General features: G+C 45.4%; 1 protein-coding gene across 2 annotated transcripts in view; it reads right to left on the reverse strand.

Moving 5' to 3' along the window:
* Positions 1-19881, reverse strand: part of SDK1 (sidekick cell adhesion molecule 1) — a 426731-nt gene that overhangs the window by 158525 nt on the left and 248325 nt on the right. For both annotated transcript variants that reach the window (XM_070955387.1, XM_070955388.1), the window contains 5 exons: positions 19236-19430; positions 17238-17354; positions 16938-17105; positions 16384-16486; positions 13232-13408 (listed from right to left, as the gene is read on the reverse strand). In XM_070955387.1, the coding sequence (XP_070811488.1) occupies positions 13232-13408; positions 16384-16486; positions 16938-17105; positions 17238-17354; positions 19236-19430 (760 nt within the window). The remainder of the gene's footprint in view (positions 1-13231; positions 13409-16383; positions 16487-16937; positions 17106-17237; positions 17355-19235; positions 19431-19881) is intronic.

Genomic DNA, 19881 nt, shown 5'->3' on the forward strand with positions numbered 1-19881 from the left:
TGGCTCTGTGTGCCACTTCCAGCACGCATGCCATAGATTCGCCATCACTGCTCTAGACGAGGGGTGTCAAACTCAAATTCATGGAGAGCCGTATCAGGGCTGTGGTTGACCTTGGGGTGGGGGTTGGGGGGCGTGGCCAACTGGGCAGGTGTGGCCAGCTGGAAGCCACTCACTGGATGTGGCTGACTGGGTGGTCATGGCCAGATGAGTGGGAATGGCCAGCTCGACACCAGTCCCTATGTCAGCATCCCAGCACTGACATATAATAAAGGGAGGAGAAGCCTGAACTTTTGCCTGCTAAATCTTTTTGAAGGTTCTGTCTCCTTGGAGATGGGAGAGTGGGGGAGACATTCCTGTGATCTGACGAAGAAGGAATCAGGAAAGTGACTTGGAAGATAGCCAATAAGAAGCAGAGAATTGGGGATCGGAAAGGGATGGATTGTGGGGCAAAGGTCAGTACTGACCGCGAAAGAGTCAGGATCAGATGGCTGTGCTCGAATAAAGAGAAAATTTCCTTAAAGATCGGCAGTTTGGAAATTTATTTATTTTGAGATAGCATCGAAACCTGACACCCTGAACTGCTGGCATGTTTCCTCTTTGCATTGGGTAGACTGGGCCGAAGCAAAGCGGGCTGGCCCCTTATATTTTCCAGGACACCCCTGTGGGCCAGATCCGACCACATCTTGAGTTGGGCCTTGAGTTTGACACCTCTGCTCTAGACAAGAACAGCCTACACCCTTCCCTATAAGCAATCGACCCAACTCAAACGGTGGATCTAGATTTGCAGAGCACTAGGAAGTGAGGAGAAAACCAGAAGTTGGATTGATTGCTTTCTTTTCTTTAAATCACAACAGCCGGAGGAGAGGAACAGCGGTCCGAATCTTGTCTCAAAGTCTTCAGTTATCTCTGCAGATGACGCACCTTGATTAATCTCCTTTATCGAAGAAAGGTGCAACCCACCTAAGAATTTAGCCCTGAGTGCTCTCAGGAAGTCTCCCCTCAATATCAATTATTGCTGACCCTCGCTACTCAGCCGAAATACGTCGTAATTGTACTTGACACCCTTAATTTAAACCTGCACTCATTGCTTTTCATATTTTATGAAGCCGATGCGTACTTAAGAGCTATCAAAAAATCTCAGCGTGACCATCTTCATAAACAAAAGCATTTCCAGCTCGGTGCTTTTTTAAAACCGGAGCTGTAGAAAGCTGGGCTCTGCATTTCAGATGTGGCTGAAGTGGAGAAAAGAACTTAATTTTGGCATCGGCGAAGACGTCGTTCCTTACAACCTTGGCCTTAACTGAAGAACTAAATTAGATTTGTGTGGGTGAAAGGGATCCCTGAAAGGGAACAAGCTCTGCTTCTGATGGTTTATTAAATTCCAAATGAAAAGAGCTACTACCTTTTCAACAGCGACGGAGGAGATAGAAAGTCTCTGCAACAATTCTAAGGGCTATTGTAATAACGGGGAGCTACCGGATGCAAATCATAATTTCTGGGAATGCAAATCACTGCGTTCTTTCAGATATATCTTTCAGAGGCAAGGAACCAAGCAATCATGGCTGCTTGTGAATAGCTAAAGTCAGGAACTTTATTGCTTAACGCCTGTGTGACAAGAACCTCTTTCAGACTGCTGGCCTTTCCCTGGGAAGGACCAGATAAGGGAGCTCAAAGCAGTGGTGAAATCCGAATTTTTTTACTACCCGTTGTGTGGGCGTGGCTTGGTGGGCATGGCAGGGGAAGGATACTGCAAACTCCCCATTCCCTCCCCACTCCTGGGGGAAGGATATTGCAAAATCTCCATTCCCACCCCACTCCTGGGGGAAGGATATTGCAAAATCTCCATTCCCACCCCACAGCCGGAGATGGCATTTGCCGGTTCTCCGAAGTACTCAAAGTTTCCGCTACTGGTTCTCCGGAACCTGTCAGAACCTGCTGGATTTCACCCCTGGATCAAAGTTATTATGCCTCTTGCAGCCATGCAAGGATTCCAAGCTAGGTCTTCTCTTGACTCCTCCTTCCGGCCTAGCTGGCAGCTTTCCGACATAACTGGAGTCCCAGGCAGTGATGTACCCGAACAAACGTGCTCAAGCAAGATCAACAGCCGCAAAAGCCGAAAGATCTATGTACATCCCAGTGAATTTAGGACCCGTGCATTGATTGGAAGCCGTTTCACATCACTCAAATCTCAGTTTGAGCTGGCCCTTCATCCAAAGCGCGCAGAGTTTCTGCGGAAAAGCTGTGAAAACTGTCAAACAAGCTGCCTAATTATGCAAAACAAAAGATGCAAGCGCACACTGAGAGAGTGGTTGTTAGCAGAGAGTGGCTGCCAATGCGCTGAATAAAGGTCTGACAGTGACTGCGTGAAAGTCAAACCGGCTTTCGCTGGTTAGGTACCTCTTTCAAGGCAGAGGTGGCCTTTCATGTTTCTTGGCTGGTACTTGGAGGATGTTCTCTTAAGCAGACTTAGAAACCGGGTTCTTTGGGGTGGGTAAAAAATGATGAGGGTTTGGTTTTACCTACTTCAAATTCGAATTTCAAAGGGGAAAAGCAAAGAGATTCTTGGACTCCTGAAATACAACTTCAATCTAGAGCCTTGATAGTACAGTGGTCTATGCACCCTGTTATTAACACAGCTGCCTGCAATTTACTGCTGGTTCGAATCTCTCCAAGGCTCAAGGTTGACTCAGCCTTCCATCCTTTCTAAGGTAGGTGAAATGAGGACCCAGTTTGTGGGGGCAATAAACTGACTTTGTATAAATATACAAAAGAATGAAGGCTATTGCTTAGCGCATTGTAAGCCGCCCTGAGTCTCCGGAGAAGGGCGGCATATAAATCAAATTAAAAAAAAATAAAAATCTTGTCTTGTCCTGTTATTTGGGAAAACATGCTGGATCCTTAAGAAGACGGCACCAGCTAATATTTTCCAATAATCCCAAATTCATGTATTACATGTATTCGTGTATTACGGAATTACAGAATAACAGACTTGAGAGGGGCCTTGAAGGTCTTCTAGTCCAACCCTCCAGGGGTGGGTTCTAATTTTTTTTTACTACCGGTTCTGTGGGTGTGGTTTATTTTGTGGGTGTGGCTTATTTTGTGGGCGTGGTTTGGTAGGGGGGTAATGTGACTGGGTGGACATGGCCACCATTTTTTTTTCTTTTAAAAGCATTTTTTCTACAACCTTAAGAGGTTGCAGAAAAAAAATGCTTTTAGAAGCCTCTGACGATCAGGCAACTCAGCTGGGATCGCCAGAGGCTTTTAAAGGCATTTTTTTTGTAGAAAAAATGCTTTTAAAAGTAAAAAAAAAAAAAAAGAGTCTCTGATGAGGTGGGCGGGGTAAGTGAGTGGCAACCGGGCCGGGGACCGGTTCAGGGGCGTGGCCAGCCAATGTTATTACCGGTTCTCCGAACTACTACAAATTTTTACTACCGGTTCTTGCGAACCGGTGCGAACCGGGAGCAACCCACTACTGCAACCCTCCTGCTCGAGCAGGAGACAAATTCATCAGCTTCTGTTTTAGAATGTCCTGATGAACCAGGAAGACTTCCTGCAAAGATTAAGCTCTTCTAAGGTTGATTTCTCAGCCAATGTATTGGGGGAGATCTCAACCTTAGAAGAACTTAATCTAGAAGAATCTGAACTCTTGCCTGCTAGATTGACTGTGATGACTTGGAATTAATGGACTTCAAGGTCCAACACATATGGTAGGCATCGAAGTGAAAAAACCTGGTGGGTTTTAAACAGTCACATTATCGCAAAGTCCTTTCTTCAGTTATATCCGGCATGTAATAATAGCAAAATGTTAAATGGTCTTTTCAGTTAAATAGTCTATGGCATTAATCGCAAAGACCGTAAAACGTGAGAATAATGAACTGGTGCCTTCTATATATATATCTGTAACTGTCTGCAGCCATTCATGCCCACGTACCTTAAGCCCTTAAAGGTAAATCCACTGGGCGTGCAAGAAACATTTGTCACCAGAAACTTTGATGGGAAAAGGAAAACGAATTCCAGACCAAGAAAATGTCTTGGCCTCTCAATTCCACCCAGAAGTGGATATTAACCATTATTAATTTCAGGCGGACAAATGTTTTGATGTCATTCCCCAAAGCACAGAAACGATTGCAAGTACAGTGAGTAAAAAAAAACCAAAATAAAATAAAAAAAAAAATGAGCTGCAGTCGTGAACTCTGATGGGTTGATTTGGGTTTCTTGCCTTTCTGGAAAATTTAAGTCTACGAAATTATTTGCCTATTAATGAAATTTCAGAAGTGTCAAAGGGGCAAATCTTCACCGGAGTATTTTTTGCCTGTCAAAACGAGGAAGTAAAATATCCTTCCAACGCAACACTATTAACACTGTCTTTAAAATAGAAACCCAAAGTAAGTGCTATTATTAAATCTTTTCTGCTTTAGGCAAATGTGTTGCAGATACTTAACAAATCTTCGTTTGACGTGAATAAGGAGAATTTCTAACTATAAATAAAACATCTCTTCATCCATTGGCAAGAAGTTTCAAGATGCTCTCAATGGTTTTTGGATGGTTTTTTAAAAAAATCTCCTTTTCAGTTTTGGCCTTGTGTGTCTGGTTTTTTTTATTTTTACATAAGCTTGATGTTTTGGGTACCAATCTTAAAACAAGGCATTTTAAAGCAACAGGATGGTTTCCCAGTTAGCTAATTGACTGCTTTGCCCAAGAAATCAACTGCAGCTGGACAAAAACTTAGAAAAAAACCCCAATAGATTTACATCTACGTTGAATTTTCATATTAACACCAGCCTGAACTTTTCACGAGATTTAATTCTTGATCCAATGAACACTTCGTTAGCTCTTCTTGCCCTGAATTACTGCAATAGCTACTGATGGAACTGAGTGAATATATATTCTCTACTGCCCAGGTCATAAGATAGCAGTAGTAGCACTTAGACTTACATACTACTTCACGGTGCTTCAGAGCCCTTTTGAAGCAGTTTACAGAATCAGCCTATCGCCCCCAACAATCTAGTTCCTCATTTTACTGACCTTAGAAGGATGGAAGGCTGAGTCGACCTTGAGCCGGTCAGAATAGAAGGAATCGAACTTTTGGCACTGAGCAGAATTTGCCTTCAATACTGCATTCTAACTATTGCGCAAACTTCCTTGACTGGAACAGCTCATCAAGTTTTATTCTCACAACCAGTTAGATGGAGGTTGGAAAAAGCGTTAAGGAGCCCTGGTGGTGCAGTGGTTAGAGTGCAGTATTGCAGGCTAATTCAGCCGACTGCCAGCAGTTCGATTCTCACCAGGCTCAAGGTCGACTCAGCCTTCCATCCTTCCAAAGTCAGTAAAATGAGGACCCAGATTGTTGGGGGACAATAAGCTGACTCTGTAAACTGCTTAGAGAGGGCTGTAGAGCACTATCAAGCGATATACAAATCTAAGCCCTATTGCTATGGTCCATTGTTCTATTTTCCTCTGAGTTGGCTATTCTGGATTTCACACAAAGGGTTGAATTAGGCTTGCCTACATTTTTTTATTTTATTTTTTTATTTTTATTCATTTTTATATGCTGCCCTTCTCTGGAGACTCAGGGCGGCTTACAATGCGTTAAGCAATAGCCTTCATACTTTTGTATATTTTATACAAAGTCAGCTTATTGCTCCCACAAACCGGGTCCTCATTTTACCCACCTTAGAAAGGATGGAAGGCTGAGTCGACCTTGAGCCTGGTGAGAATTGAACTCGCAGTAACTCGGATGTTAAATGCTGCCTTAGTAGGAGGCATTAGCCTCCTACGCCACTCAGGCTCCTGCATGCCAAAACTTGGGTGCTACCACAAAGTCATGAATATGAAGAGCCTCTAGAACAGGGGTGTCAAACTCGATTTCATCGAGGGCCGCATCAGAGTTGTGTCTAACCTCTGGGGGGCGTGCATGTGGCGTGGTGACAGAGTGGCGTGGCCAGCTCGATGTTACTTGTGTCATCCTGCACCCTGCCAGCGAAAAGAGACTCCCAAGCTCCATTTCCAGCTGTGACTGCCTCCTGCAACCCTCTGCCAGTGAAAACGGAACTCGGACGCCTTCCCAAGCTCCGTTTTCACTGGCGGAGGCACCAAGGGCTGGTCCATCGCTGTTTCCAGGACGGCCCCACGGGTCTCGAGTTTGACACCTCTGCTCTAGATCTTCTACATGAAGTGCAGTGGTTTCTCGCTGGAACCTGTGCCTGCCTTGATGATGGTTCTCTTGCTTTCCTATCAGTGGTGCTTTAAGACCAGCTTCTTATTTTGGGAAGCTGTCTCCTTCGCACAACACATGTTTTTGGTGCTACAAATAACCTAAAGGAAACCATCTGAGATCTGCTTCTGTTCCCTCACCCCCACTCCCCGTGCACTCAGAATGAGGAGAGCAGCCCTCCCCTTCCCTTCGCGCCGTGCAAGCCTGCACATATGTTTTTCTACCACTGCAGGTAATTTTGGATACAGCAGTAATTTTTCTTTCCTGCATAATAGCCCACCAGAGAGGTTGGAAATTACTAAAAAAAAAAAACAAAAAAAACCCAACCCTCTTCTCTATTGTATGGAAAAGATAATCTGCTTTCTGCCTGACTTCTTCTTAATTGTTCTCACTCAGATGAAGCGTGCAAAATGAAAGGAGCGCAAATGGTACAAGCAGTCTATGCAACTGGAGAAAAATGTAGAATCCACAACAGAGGTTGTTTTTTTTTTTAAAAAAAAAAATCACTGGGTGTCATTGAGAGTTTTGCTAGTATGCATTACTGAGAGCCGTTCTTATTGAGTCTCTTTTATTGATGGGGAAATTCAAACTGGTTTGGTTTACATTGCTGGCATTTGTGTTTTCGTCTCGTTTTTGTGTCGCTCTCGTTGTGTTTACATTTTGACTGTACTTCGGGAGCATCTATAATATGGACGCATGATTGAGGGCTGGTTCCTACTGTTCGATATCGGGAAACTGAGGTAGACAAGGAGGGATGGAAGGGGAAAGGGCTTGAGGAAGAAAAGTGGAGGAAGAGAATTAACTGATAGAAGAGAATTTTTTTTTTGTAGTTCGGAGTTGAAAACTGGGGTCCTTGGTGCTCTCTGACCTTAGCGGTTTTCTTGCAGATTTTTCATGACCCAGCTAGAGAACAAACCCCACTTCCTTCTATCACTGATGATGTTCCCTAGTTAGGTCATAAAACGTCTGCAAGAAAATAAACAAGTTCAGAGAGCACCAAGGACTCCATAGCAAGCAAGCAAGCAAAAAAAGAAAAAAAAAAAGAGGGAGAGAGAGAGAAAAAGCGAAAATCTCTCTCCCACCAAAATTGGCAGGGCAAGCTACTGTATATAAACAGGGATCAAACCAGGGGTGAAATCCAGCAGGTTCTGACAGGTTCTGGAGAACCGGTAGCGGAAATTTTGAGCAGTTCAGAGAACCGGTAGTAGAAATTTTGAGTCGTTTGGAGAACCGGCAAATACCACCTCTGGCTGGCCCCAGAGTGGTGTGGGAATGGAGATTTTGCAATATCCTTCCCACAGCAGTGGGGAGGGAATGGAGATTTTGCAGTATCCTTCTCCCAGGAGTGGGATGGGAATGGAGATTTTGCAGTATCCTACCCCTGCCATGCCCACCAAGCCACACCACGCCCACCAAGCCATGCACACAGAACTGGTAGTAAAAAAAATTTGGATTTCACCACTGGATCAAACCCTACTCCCTTCTAGCACTGATGGTATTTCCTAGTTGGGTTATACAATGTCTTCAAGAAAATCACCAAATTCAGAGAGCACCGAGGACCCCATAGAAGAGAATTACGTTAAAGACTCTGAAAACCAAACGTTTTGTAGCAGAACATGTTCTCTATGCAGAAGGCCTCAAATCCAATTGTGGACAACCTTGCAAGGCTGGCAGAGATCCCAGTTGGTGGACACCCATCCAGGATGAGAAGGTAATTGAAGTTGATGAGTCAAGGGCCTGGAACGTCTTTGCCCTTTAAAGGTCTTGAGATGGTCTACACCCCAAATGCCAGGTTAAAAGTTCTCAACAGGCACAGACGAGGTCAAATTGCCAACGAGAGCTGTGCCAATCCTTTGAAGGAGGTCCTCCAGAACATGCAGGAACATACCAGAGGCCTCCAACCTTGGCAAACTTTAAGACCTGTGGGACATGCTGGCTAGGGAATTCTGAGAGTTGAAGTCCACAGGTCTTAAAAATTGCTAAGGCTGAGAAGCCCAGCAGTACCCTCTGCATCTCCTTTTGCAAACATTAAAGCAGCCGCATCTGGGATACAGCGAAGCCAAATGTTCTGTTGATGCCTAAACAGGAAAGGCCAGCTGGGAACCACTTTGGCAGCAGCTGCGCAAGCCAGGAAGAGGCCTGTTCGCTTTAACCATTCAAAAAGAGGTACTCGGTATGCACTCCTGTGCTTTCCGAAACTTTCTTTCAAAGGATTTACGCAGCCCTACGGTAAACAATCCGGAGTCAACTTCTAACGGGCTTCTTCCAGGGGTGAAATCCAGCAGGTTCTGACAGGTTCTGGAGAACCAGTAGTGGAAATTTTGAGTAGTTCGGAGAAGCGGCAAATACCACCTCTGGCTGGCCCCAGAGTGGGGTGGGAATGGAGATTTTGCAATATCCTTCCCCTGGAGTGGGGAGGGAATGGGGATTTTGCAATATCGTTCCCCCAGGAGTGTGTTGGGTATGGGGATTTTGCAGTATCCTTCCCCAGGAGTGGGGAGGGAATGGGGATTTTGCAGTATCTTTCCCCCAGGAGTGGGGTGGGAATGGGGATTTTGCAGTATCCTTCCCCTGGAGTGGGGAGGGAATGGGGATTTTGCAATATCGTTCCCCCAGGAGTGGGGAGGGAATGGGGATTTTGCAGTATCCTTCCCCCAGGAGTGGGGAGAGAATGGGGATTTTGCAGTATCCTTCCCCCAGGAGTGGTGTGGGAATGGGGATTTTGCAGTATCCTTCCCCCAGGAGTGGGGTGGGAATGCAGATTTTGCAGTATCCTTCCCCTGACATGCTCACCAAGCCACGCTCACCAAGCCACGGCCACAGAACCATTAGTAAAAAAAAATGGATTTCACCACTGGCTTCTTCATTTTGTATTTCACCCTTGCTGTCAACTCTGAAGCGAACCTGGCTGGGCCCATTTTGCAGGCTTCAGGGTTGCCACAATGCAAAGAGAGGATAAGGAGCGGGAAGATAGGTAGATGGAGAGTGGGGGGGGGGTGTTGTAGCCGAAACTAAATAGTTTTCTGTGGGAACCAAGGACAATCCAACAAGTGACTGGAGGAAGGAGGGGTGAAGTAACCAGGCAACCAGCCAGCATCTCTATTGGACAATGTGACTGATTGTTTGGGGAAAGGGGGAAACTTTCCCCTTTTTAATCAGCAGAAAACCGCGGGAATTTTCAGAGTCGGTTTTTCACCAGTTTGTGCCAATAATGATATCTCCAATAAAACTGTCCTTTGCGGAATCTGTCTGCCTCGGAGTTCTGCTTTCTATGGGGCTATTACTTGGAATCTTGACACCTGCCTCCAGATGAAAAAAAAATGAACAGGACAGTCGGCGATTTCAAAAGAGGAATCAATCTAGGCTCGGCGGTGGAGAGGCGACATTCTTCAGAAATACAAAGGTTGTAATAAACTTCAACCATGCACAGGTTATTTGGGATGGTAGACGAAGGAGCCTTCAAGGGAAGGCTAGGTACGGTGAGCTGGCAAAAACAGAGATCGTTCCCTCCGAAAACTGATAGACTAGATCAGTGATGGCTAACCTTTTTGCCATCGCGTGCCAAAAGCGGGGGAAGTGCGGGGGGTCGTCTGCACACCTGCCCACACCCATAATTCAATGCTCCCCACGCATGCGTATGCGACCCCCCCCCACAGCTCCCCCTGCTTTTGGCACGTGATGGCCCGGTGGGCGCGGTAGGCCCGTTTTTCGCTCTTCCTAGGCTCCAGAGCCTTTCTAGGAGCCTGGGGAGGGCGAAAATGGCCTTCCTCAACACCCCCCCCCGGAGGCCCTCCAGAGGCCAGAAATGGCCTGTTTGCCAACTTCCAATGGGCCGAAAATCAGCTGGCGGAGCTGAGCTCGCGTGCCCACTGATACGGATCCACATGCCACCTGTGGCACGCGTGCCATAGGTTCCCCATCACGGGACTAGATTCTAGAAATGATCACGCTAGGAATTCCTTTGTCCCACAAAAACACTCTTGATTCTTTCACGGCCTGCTTTTGTTGCTCCGACGGAAGAAATTCAAGCCAATTCAGCGATGAATTCAAGCCCCCTTTCACTTCCACAAGAACATTTGAATAGGGAGGAAAAAGTAGGCAAATTGCAAACTCTTAACAAGGAAAAATCTCACAGAGGGAGGAATGCCGGATGTTCAAGAGATCAGAGGACCTGGGCCTCTTTAGAGAAACGTTGGCTCGTTAGAAGCACATTTTCTGATCGATTCGTGAACTGCAATAATAAGATCCAATCATCTTGCAATTTCGCCTTGCAATTTAACACGACGTGAGGCACTTTAGGCAGGTGCAAATACATTTTGCTTCGGGGGGGGGGGAACCCAACCCCCCCCGAAGCACACACACACACACACATTCAACTTTTTTATATTGTTGTCACATAAGGAGACTCATGTTTGCGACCCGGGCAAAGTCTGCTTCCTTTGTGGGTGCTGGCTGTACATTCAAAATGGAACTGTTAAGAGGTTTAATATAGATCATTCTCAACTTGCAACCATTTGTTTGATTAGGGGACCGGAGGCTCAAACGTACGATGAACGGTTGCAGGAACTGGGCATGGCTGGTTTAGTGAAGAGAAGGACCAGGGGAGACACGATAGCAGTCTTCCAATATTTGAGGGGCTGCCATAGAGAGGAGGAAGGGGGTCAAGCTGTTTTCCAAGGCACCCGAAGGCCAGACAAGGAATAATGGATGGAAGCTGAACAAAGAGAGATTTAACCAGTGGTGGAATGTAAAATTTGTTACTACCGGTTCTGTGGGTGTGGCTTGGTGGTGGTGGTGGGTAATGTGGCTGGGTGGGTGTGGCCAACTTTTTTTCTTTTACTTTTAAAAGCATTTTTTTCAGCCGAAGAGATTGTAGAAAAAATGCTTTTAAAAGCCTCTGACGATCAGGCAACTCAGCTGGGATCGTCAGAGGCTTTTAAAAGTATTTTTTCTACAACCTCTTAGAAAAAATGCTTTTAAAAGCCTCTGACAATCCCAGCTGAGCCGCACAATCATCAGAGGCTTTTTTTTTTTTACTTTTAAAAGCATTTTTTCGGCGGAAGAGGTTGTAGAAAAAATGCTTTTAAAAGTAAAAAAAAAACCTCTGATGATCGCACGGCTCAGCTGGGCATGGGGGGGGCCAGGGATTTTTGCTACTGGTTCTCCGAACCACCCGCCGCCATCGCTACCGGATCGGGTGATCCGGTCCGAACTGGGAGCATTTCGCCCCTGGTTCTAACCGGTGTTACCACCGGTTTGCTTTGCGCACAATTGTTTCGCTCACACACATGCCAAACTTGCGCTTCACGCGAGCGCATTGAATTTCAATACAGCTGAGGCATGGCAATCTGCTCTGCTGCATCTTACAGCTGGGCTAAAAACAAAGGAATAAAGGTAAGTATAGTGCGGAGGCTGACAGTCGGAGCAAACCGGTTCGCTCTCACATCAAGATTTTCGCTACCGGCTCTCCCGAACCGGGGAGAACCAGTAGCAACCCACCACTGGAGTTAACCTAGAAATAAGGAGGAATTTTCTGACAGTGAGAACAATCAACCGATGGAACAGAAATTGCCTTCGGAAGTTGTGGGAGCTTCATCACTGGAGGCTTTCAAGAAGAGACTGGACTGCCATCTGTCATAAATGGTGCAGGGTCTCCTGCTTGGGCGGGGGGTTGGACTAGATGACCTACAAGGTCCCTTCTTCCAACTCCGTTAATCTGTTAAAGTGGATCTGTTAAAGAGGTTACAAGAGCTCTGATGACATCCAGGCATCTGAGTGGAGAACGCATTTTTACAAACTAAACGGAGCTAAGAATTCTCTCTGGCCATTTCGAGACCCTTTGGAAGGAAGTGATCTAATTAACCTTAAATACATTTTAAACAATAAGGCTAGTCCTGATTGGTAGAGAAAACTGTCATGAGAAGGACTCCATCTGGGAAGAAAAAGAACCCTGCCTCTTTGTGGAATGATGAATGCTAAACAGAGGGAACTATTAGTATTATTATGTAAACTAGCTTTTCCTGTGTAACTTTATAGTAGCTCATAAAATATTCTATTCAGGCGATTTAGTTTCATTGATTCCGAAACCCTTTCTGTGTGATGAATCTTAAGCAAAATTAAAACCTCCGGAGAGAAATATACTCAAATAAAAGAAAAAGAAAAAAAAAAGAGGCAAAGCTAAGAAAAAGATAAAGGAAGAAGAAGCTGCTTGTCATTTCACATGTTTTATAAAAGTGAAGGAGTGGCAGAAGCTGGGCGTGGAGTTAAAAGAGGGATCGGCCTAGAATCCCTACATAGGCACAAACAACGTCCAACTTTCCTTGAGTTCTGTTGACTTTTATCTAACTGCAAGCAGGCGTTGACTGTTGGTTGAGAAGATTCTTGTGTCTAAGAATGATTACCAATAAATCTGTTTAATTTCACGTATGGACCTTGTTGGGAAAAATATCCAGAAAGACACTGGAAACATGGAGGCTGATTGGAAAGAGGGTTTAATGGTGAACAGGGCCACCCAGCACATGGTCCTAGTGCAGCTGACAACATGGAGTTGAGAGTGAGGGGGTTTTACACCTTCTCTTGGGCTTTGAACTTGAGCTTCCTGTTCCTGTGCAAGAACATTTATTCTATTGGCTGTTGTCAGATTCCTATGGGGTCATGTTTGTCTGAGCTCCCAGGTTTGGTTGAAGCTTGCTAGGTGATGCAATGTCCTTTGGAGATTGCAATGCAGTGGGCTCTGTGTCTTCTGCTAATGTCCTGAAGGGCCATGTCTTAATCCTATCACCCTGGATCTGAAGGTCTTTTGTCTGGTAGGTAGGCTGGCCCAGGCTTGTTGGGGTTATTAAGAAAGGTGGGGGCTGCTTTCCAAGAGCATGTTTCTCCTTTAGGGAAATATAATATTCTGCCTTTTTTAATATATTTTCCAAAATATTTCATTCTTCTAGGAGAGGGGTGGATGCTAACTTTGTACAGCCTGATCACCTGACATTCCCCATCCCAACGTGCTACGAGACAACTTACATTACTTCCATTCGGGCCACGCGTGAATCATTCCCGCCCGAGGAATTGACTTCGCAGGTGTAGTCTCCAATGTCACCTGACCACGTTTGGCCAATGATGAGGCTGCCATCTTTCTCGATCGTGATTCGGGAGCTGCTGGATGGATTGATGATCACGGTATCCTTCTTCCAAGTGTACCTGGTGGTCACAGTACATAAGATTAATTAAAAGACAGCTGTCTGTTTTGTTAAACATGATGAATGTGCTGAAATTACCTGGCTAAAACCGGAGGTGAATAATTTAAGAGGAGTGGACTTCAACTCCCAGAATTCACCAGCCAGCCATGCATGCATGCTGGCTGGGAAATTCTGGGAGTTGAAGTCCACCCCTCTTAAATTCGTCCAGTTTGACAAAAACTGTGATAAAAGGATGTAACCCTACTTTATAGAGCTCAAATATAAGTACCTCAGTTATTTTTTTGAGGCGTGTGGGGACAAATTTGAAGCTATCATTGGCAATCTGAACCCAACCAAGTTTTGAAAAAGCAAAGAGTTTTCCCTTCTTAGTTGTATTTTCTTGGCTTCACTAAATATACCCAGAGTTCGAGCTTGGCTCCACGGATTACCAGGAGCCAAAACTATTCATATATTTATTGGGGAAGCCCAAGGTTTTATTTCACTTTTAAAATATGTTTTATTCTACTGTGTGATAAATAACTCCTTCCAAACATAAAGGAACATAGGACAAGTTTCCTTTCCCCTATGCTGTTGTTAAATATAATAAGTAATATATTAAGAAATATCAGAAACATAATGTTATGGTCCGCCAGTAGCCTGCAGAGCTAGCAGCAGAGTAGACAGTGAGGAGGCTGGGGAGGACAATGGGCCAGTCCTGGAGGCTGGGGAAGGCCTGGATGAGGGCTCTGTGTCGGAGGCAGAGATGGGGCCAGGGCCATCGGGGAGTGATGTGCGGAATCCGGAGCCTCCAGAGTCAGACAGCAGAGAGGCAGAGGAACAGGAGGAGCCTGTTCCTAGTGCACGCATGTGCAGAGCTGCCAGAAGGCAAGAGCAGCTAAAGCAAAAGGGACGACTTGGGAGTAAGGCCAGGAGATGATTGGCCCCTCCCATAAGGCTTAAAAGACCAGCAACTTCTCTTGGGCTCTTTGTCGGAAAGCAACGTTGCTAAATTTGTTTTCCAGTTGGCGTCTCTCCTTTCTGAATATCGTGGGGCTTTGCCAAGAAAGGCCTTTGGCAGGGTGCCAAAGAAGATAAAGGTTTGTGATAATCCCGAAGGGCTTTTTCTGAAGGACTTGTTTTGGAATTAATTTGGGCTAAGCTGGGAATGAAGTAATTCTCAGCTGTTATAATAAAACAGTTTTGTTTGGGATCAATTGTGTCTTGTAATGACTAAGTGAGCCTAGGTCACAATACATAAGCAGATACGGTTTTTCATGGTGCCTACAAAAAAAAATTAGGCGATTTGTGTCATTTCAAGACTCAAGGTCAGCGATTTGTGAAGGGCAAGCGTCTCAATGACTGAAATTAAAGAATAACGTAGAACACTGAAGAATATTCATTATGCCAAAACCTAGAATATTCTCTTTCAAAGCTGCTGCAAAGGTTTCTTAGGCAACAGGTGAAAAAATCTTCACTCTCGAAAAATACTGTGTAAATGTTAATTATACATAGCGTGAACTTCTTAGGCTGGTCTTCGACCACAATAAAGATTTGATTAGATTAGGATAAAAGATTGCAGGGTGGGGGAAGCGGGTTGGCCTGGTCCTCCTTTTTCCTTCTTCTTCTCCCTGTCTGTGATTTCAATGTCACAATTTGCAGAATAGAATTCTTGCTTTAAGCCGTTTTACAGCGGGACTTGTACTCAGAATCCTACCAGCGTTTATGAGAACAAAAAGCATCTAAGACACAGTTTCTTCTTTAGTCAAGTCTACACGTTTTTTTCTTTTGACAAATGGCATTGTTTGATGTTTTCTAAAGGGAATGGAAGCGTTTTTTAGTTAGATTTGGATATATCTATATTCATTCTTGTGTATGAAACACAGAGGGAAGTCTTTTGATTCCCTGCTTGTAGAATTTGGTAGTTAAAAGGTTCATTTTGTCTGGCGAAGCTTTGGTTCTTGGTGGTTTTTCTCGAGGGAGGGGTGCGTGTGGGGGGGGGGGTGGAGGAGGGGAAGTGAGGCTTCTAAGATTTGCAAAGACCGATTTGCAAAACCAATTCCCTTAAATTGCTTTGGGTTTTATTCTCATTAAGGATCGGCTTGTGACAAGTCGGTTTTATTGATATTGTGTTAACCTTGACAGTAAATCATAGGACGTTGTATTGAAATCATGAAGTGGAACATAGCTCATTGTAAATAATGCATACGGTTGCAGCGGGAAAAATAAAGAGAACTTGATGGGATTAAGGGCGTAATTTACCGTCTCAAACTGGATTGGTTGGAATGGAAAACTAGGGCAAGAAAACTCACCCAAGCCAACATTGATGGTTGGGACAATTAAGTTGGGATAAATGATACAAACAACCATCACCACAAGCAACCTCATTGTCCCAAAGGTGCATTTTCAAGAGTCAACTACCGTATTTTTCAAAGTATAAGACACACTTTTCCCCCCCTAAAAGAGGGTGAAAATTTGGGTGCGTCTTATACACCAAATGTAGCCCCCCCCACCCTTTGGCCTCTGCCTCCCAGCAATTTACCTCCTTGCAGCAAACAGCAAAAAGCCCGTTTCAGCTTCAGCACAGCCTGATTAGCAGGAGCAGCTGATTGTCGGTTGGATTGGCCACCCGACCCTCAGCTGTTTCAGGCTGCAGGGATTGCCACTGCCTATTGCCACGTGGGCCTCCCCTGTTTGCTGCAAGGAGGCAAATTGCTGGGAGGCAGATTTTTTTTTTTCTTGTGCTAATCAGGTTGTGCTGAAAATGAAAATGAAACTAAAGCAGGCCGTTTGCTGCAAGGAGGCAAATTGCTGGGAGGCAGAGGCAGATTTTTTTTCTTGTTTTGCTCCCCAAAAAAGATAAGTGCGTCTTATAGTCCGGAGCGTCTTATACTCTGAAAAATACGGTAAACTACAAAGGAAGTTCAGTTGGCTCTTGAAAAAGCACCTTTGGGACAACCATGACCTGGATGACTGAGAATCACCATGTAGACAACTAACCTGATGGAAATCCTTGGGTCATGAGCAGCTTCACACTGAAGCATGGCTGTTGTTCCCTTAATAACCGTGCTATCCTCTGGAGGGCGGGCGATAAAAGTGCGGTCTGAAAAAAAAAAGAAGACGACTCACAATTCAGGTCCATCCTGTTTCCATCCTGTTTCTGTCCTGTCTCCATCCTCGTTTGGGGTTTTGCCTTGGGAAGACTACATGCCTGGTTGCTCATTATCCCACCCACCCTGGCATGATTGGGTTCTCCCACATTAATTTGGCTGCTTTCTTAACAAAGGATGAAAAGGTGCAATGAGGGAGGTCTATTAAGGCAGAAGCCACCTTAGAAGGCTGTCAAAGACATGTCCCCTCCCCCCAAAAATGCTTCTTTCCGGGGAGATTTTTTATGGTGGTTCTCCACATTGCTTCTAAACACCATCATCTTATTACTCAATGTCCGCTCTACCCTCGTGAAAACGAACGCTTTGTAATTAGACTCCGAATTAATCAGCTACAAGGAGAGCTGATTAAGTCAAGATGAATGCTGAAAATGAGCAGGGCCTTACTCCATACGGTGAGAGAAGAAGAGGCGTTCAGCGCGCCTTCGGAGTTGACCGCGCAACAGGTGTAGACGCCAGCATCTCCGAGAAAGACAGGGGTGATCTGAAGACCTCCAGACTCAAGGAGATGGAACCTGGGGAGCTGAATGGAGCCACTGGCCAGAATCTGATTCCCTGGAACACAGCAATTGGAAACAGCCTCAGTCCACTTGATTTGCAGCGCATGAAGATGTTAATGCTATGCTCATTGGTCCTGGTGAGCCACCACAATTTGAGTGGTTTCCTAGCAGAATAGTAAGCATGTACCCCTTTTCCATGCAACGGCGGGCTTTGGGGCTCCAGAAACTTCACATCTTAACACGGCGCTCATCCCTTCGGTGATGGTAGTGTCTGCCGGGGGCCAGGAGAAGGTGGGCGCAACATCTGGAATCAAAAACCAGGGTTTCATGAAAAAAAAGAGCCCTTTGAAAATTCAGAACATTTGTGGAGTTTTTCCACTGTACCAGAACATCATGGTAACCCCGAGCACCCGTTGTAGGGTAGACACCAAACGTTCATTGTCCCCAGTGGTGAAATCCTCTGAAGTCTGCTACAGGTTCTGTGAGTCTGCTACCGAGCGTGCGCAAAGCTCATGTGCAAATGAGGTGTACCTGCGCAATGCTAAAAAGAACATTTTGAAGCCTTCTGAGTCTGCAAAGGTAAGTAGAACAGCGAGGGGGTGGGAACTCCACTGTGCCATGCGATTTAATTAGCTAGAAAGCAGGAAATCCGACGATTCTAGCTAATATAAATCATACGTCACAGCTGATCGTTGCCCAGCTGATCATCGGAAATACCGGTTTGCCCGAATTGGTAGCATTTTTTACTACTGGTTCACCTGAACCGGTCCGAACTGGTAGCATTTCACCCCTGATTGTCCCTCTCAGAAGAATTCTACGACTTGGGATTATCATCGGGGGCTTTGAGATCAAGCCAAAGGGTGGGCTTTCAAGAAGAATGGATCTATGGATCAAGTTAAGCCAGGGCTGTTTAGTTCTCTCCAGGACGAAAAGCAATTACAGTCTGACACTAGTTTGCAGGAATTAAATGTCAGCCAAAAGAAGTTTCCATTTGATTCAAAATATTGCTCTGTGTTTCTCCCTTTCATAATGTCTCTCTGGCTTTCTCTCAGCCTCTGATGCAAACGTTCAGAGGGGGAGAGCCTTATCTCTAGCTCAGAAAAGATTTTAGATATAAGAGCACCGGGTGAATTTGGTGGAAGGCCTAATAGATCGCTAACACTCTACACAGGGAAACCCCAAAGGAGCCCCTTTGTACTCAGACATCCCTCCATTGTTCCCTGATCTATATGGAAAACAACCATTATTCTTTGCATTCCCATTTTTTTACCTCAGTGTGGGATCAGTGTCTATTTCCTCATTTCTTTCTTACTCCAGAGATTCTAAAGGAGCAACGGTATTATATTGATTTCCCCAACTAATTGCATTGGAAACTCAGGAATCGTTTTGAAAAAGCTGCATACTCAGCCTGGTTGACCCCCCCCCCCCCAAATTTTCTCTAAACTTTCTTTTTAATTTGTAGGGTTTTCTTTTTTTTTGAGAATGTAAGTTTTCTTTGGAAAAATTGACAGCCGATGTGATGGGTAGGGAAGAGAAGCAGCCCACCTTGCTGAGGACAAACGCATCCAGGAAGGAGTAAAATACGGTGACCACAAAATCTACGTGGAATTTAAATGAGGAACTCTTGAGAGGGAGGGACCTTCCTCCTTTTGCCATTTTACTCCCTTCATTCACTTTCCTGACAACCTGTCAAGTTGCTGCTTCCTAAACTGTCGGGAGTGTGACACTGCTGGGGAATTTGATGGTCAGGGGACATCTCTCTGCCATTCTGTGGAGGACAGAAGTGTTCAGCAGTGTGGATGGCAGCAACACCTTATGTAACCACTGTAGTCTGTGGTGTGCTTGAGATGAGAAAATTCAATTAGAAGTAAAGAGCGGGTTGTTGGGGAAACTGGCAGCTAGGCTGGAAGGAGGAGTCAAGAGAGGGTCTAGCTTGTGCAGCCACAAGTGGGACTAAGTTTGACCTACCCTATGATCCATGAAGCTTTATCTGGTTCTTCCCAGAGGAAGGCAAGCAGTCGGAGGAGATTCTTGTAACATAGGTAGTAAGCAATAAAGTTACTGACTTAGGCTAGCCACAAGTGGCTCTGGTTGATTAGTTGCTTGGACAGGGTCTCACTAAGTACTGTAGCAGGTGCCCCAAAACCTTGTCTTAATTTTCCCACCTGTGAAGTTCCAAACTTACTGGTGACCTCAAGGTAGGCATGGCTCTCTATCTCGCCAACCTCGTTCCTTGCAAAACATTGAAAGATTCCGGAATCTTCTGGCTGCGCTCTCCGGATCTGAAGAGTCCCGTTGAGCAGCACCGTGTAACGAGGATGGACTCGTTGGCTGATGGGGACAGCGTCCTTATACCAAGCTAGGATAGGCCGTGGGATGCCTGCGTGAGACCCGCGGAGAGAAAACTCGGTCAGATATGCACTCTCTCCATGCTTGGCTTTATGTTCAACACAGCCCCACTTTTGACGCAAATACAGGTAGTGCTGGCTTACAACAGTTCATTTAGGGACCGTTCAAAGTTACGACAGCACTGACAAAAGTGACGTATGACCATTTTTTCACACTTACGGCGCAGGGTTCTACTTACCTTTACTACCAGTTCGTAGTGGGGCGGCTGGCGCGCATGTGCGCTCTTCTGTGCATGCACCGAAGTGTTTTGATGACGTCGGGGTCGGTGGGCGGAGCCTCTTGCCAGTTTTACTACCGGTTCTATAGAACCGGTGTGAACTGGAGGCAACCCAGCACTGTTACGGCTGTTGCAGCATCCCATGATCAAAATTCAAATGCTTGACTACTGATTCATATTTATGACAGTCACAGTGTTGGGCTCA

The sequence above is a fragment of the Pituophis catenifer genome, unplaced genomic scaffold, assembly GCF_029215685.1.
Source record: "Pituophis catenifer annectens isolate HBS135680 unplaced genomic scaffold, rPitCat1.0.hap2 SCAF_16, whole genome shotgun sequence".
Taxonomy (NCBI): Eukaryota; Metazoa; Chordata; class Lepidosauria; order Squamata; family Colubridae; genus Pituophis; species Pituophis catenifer.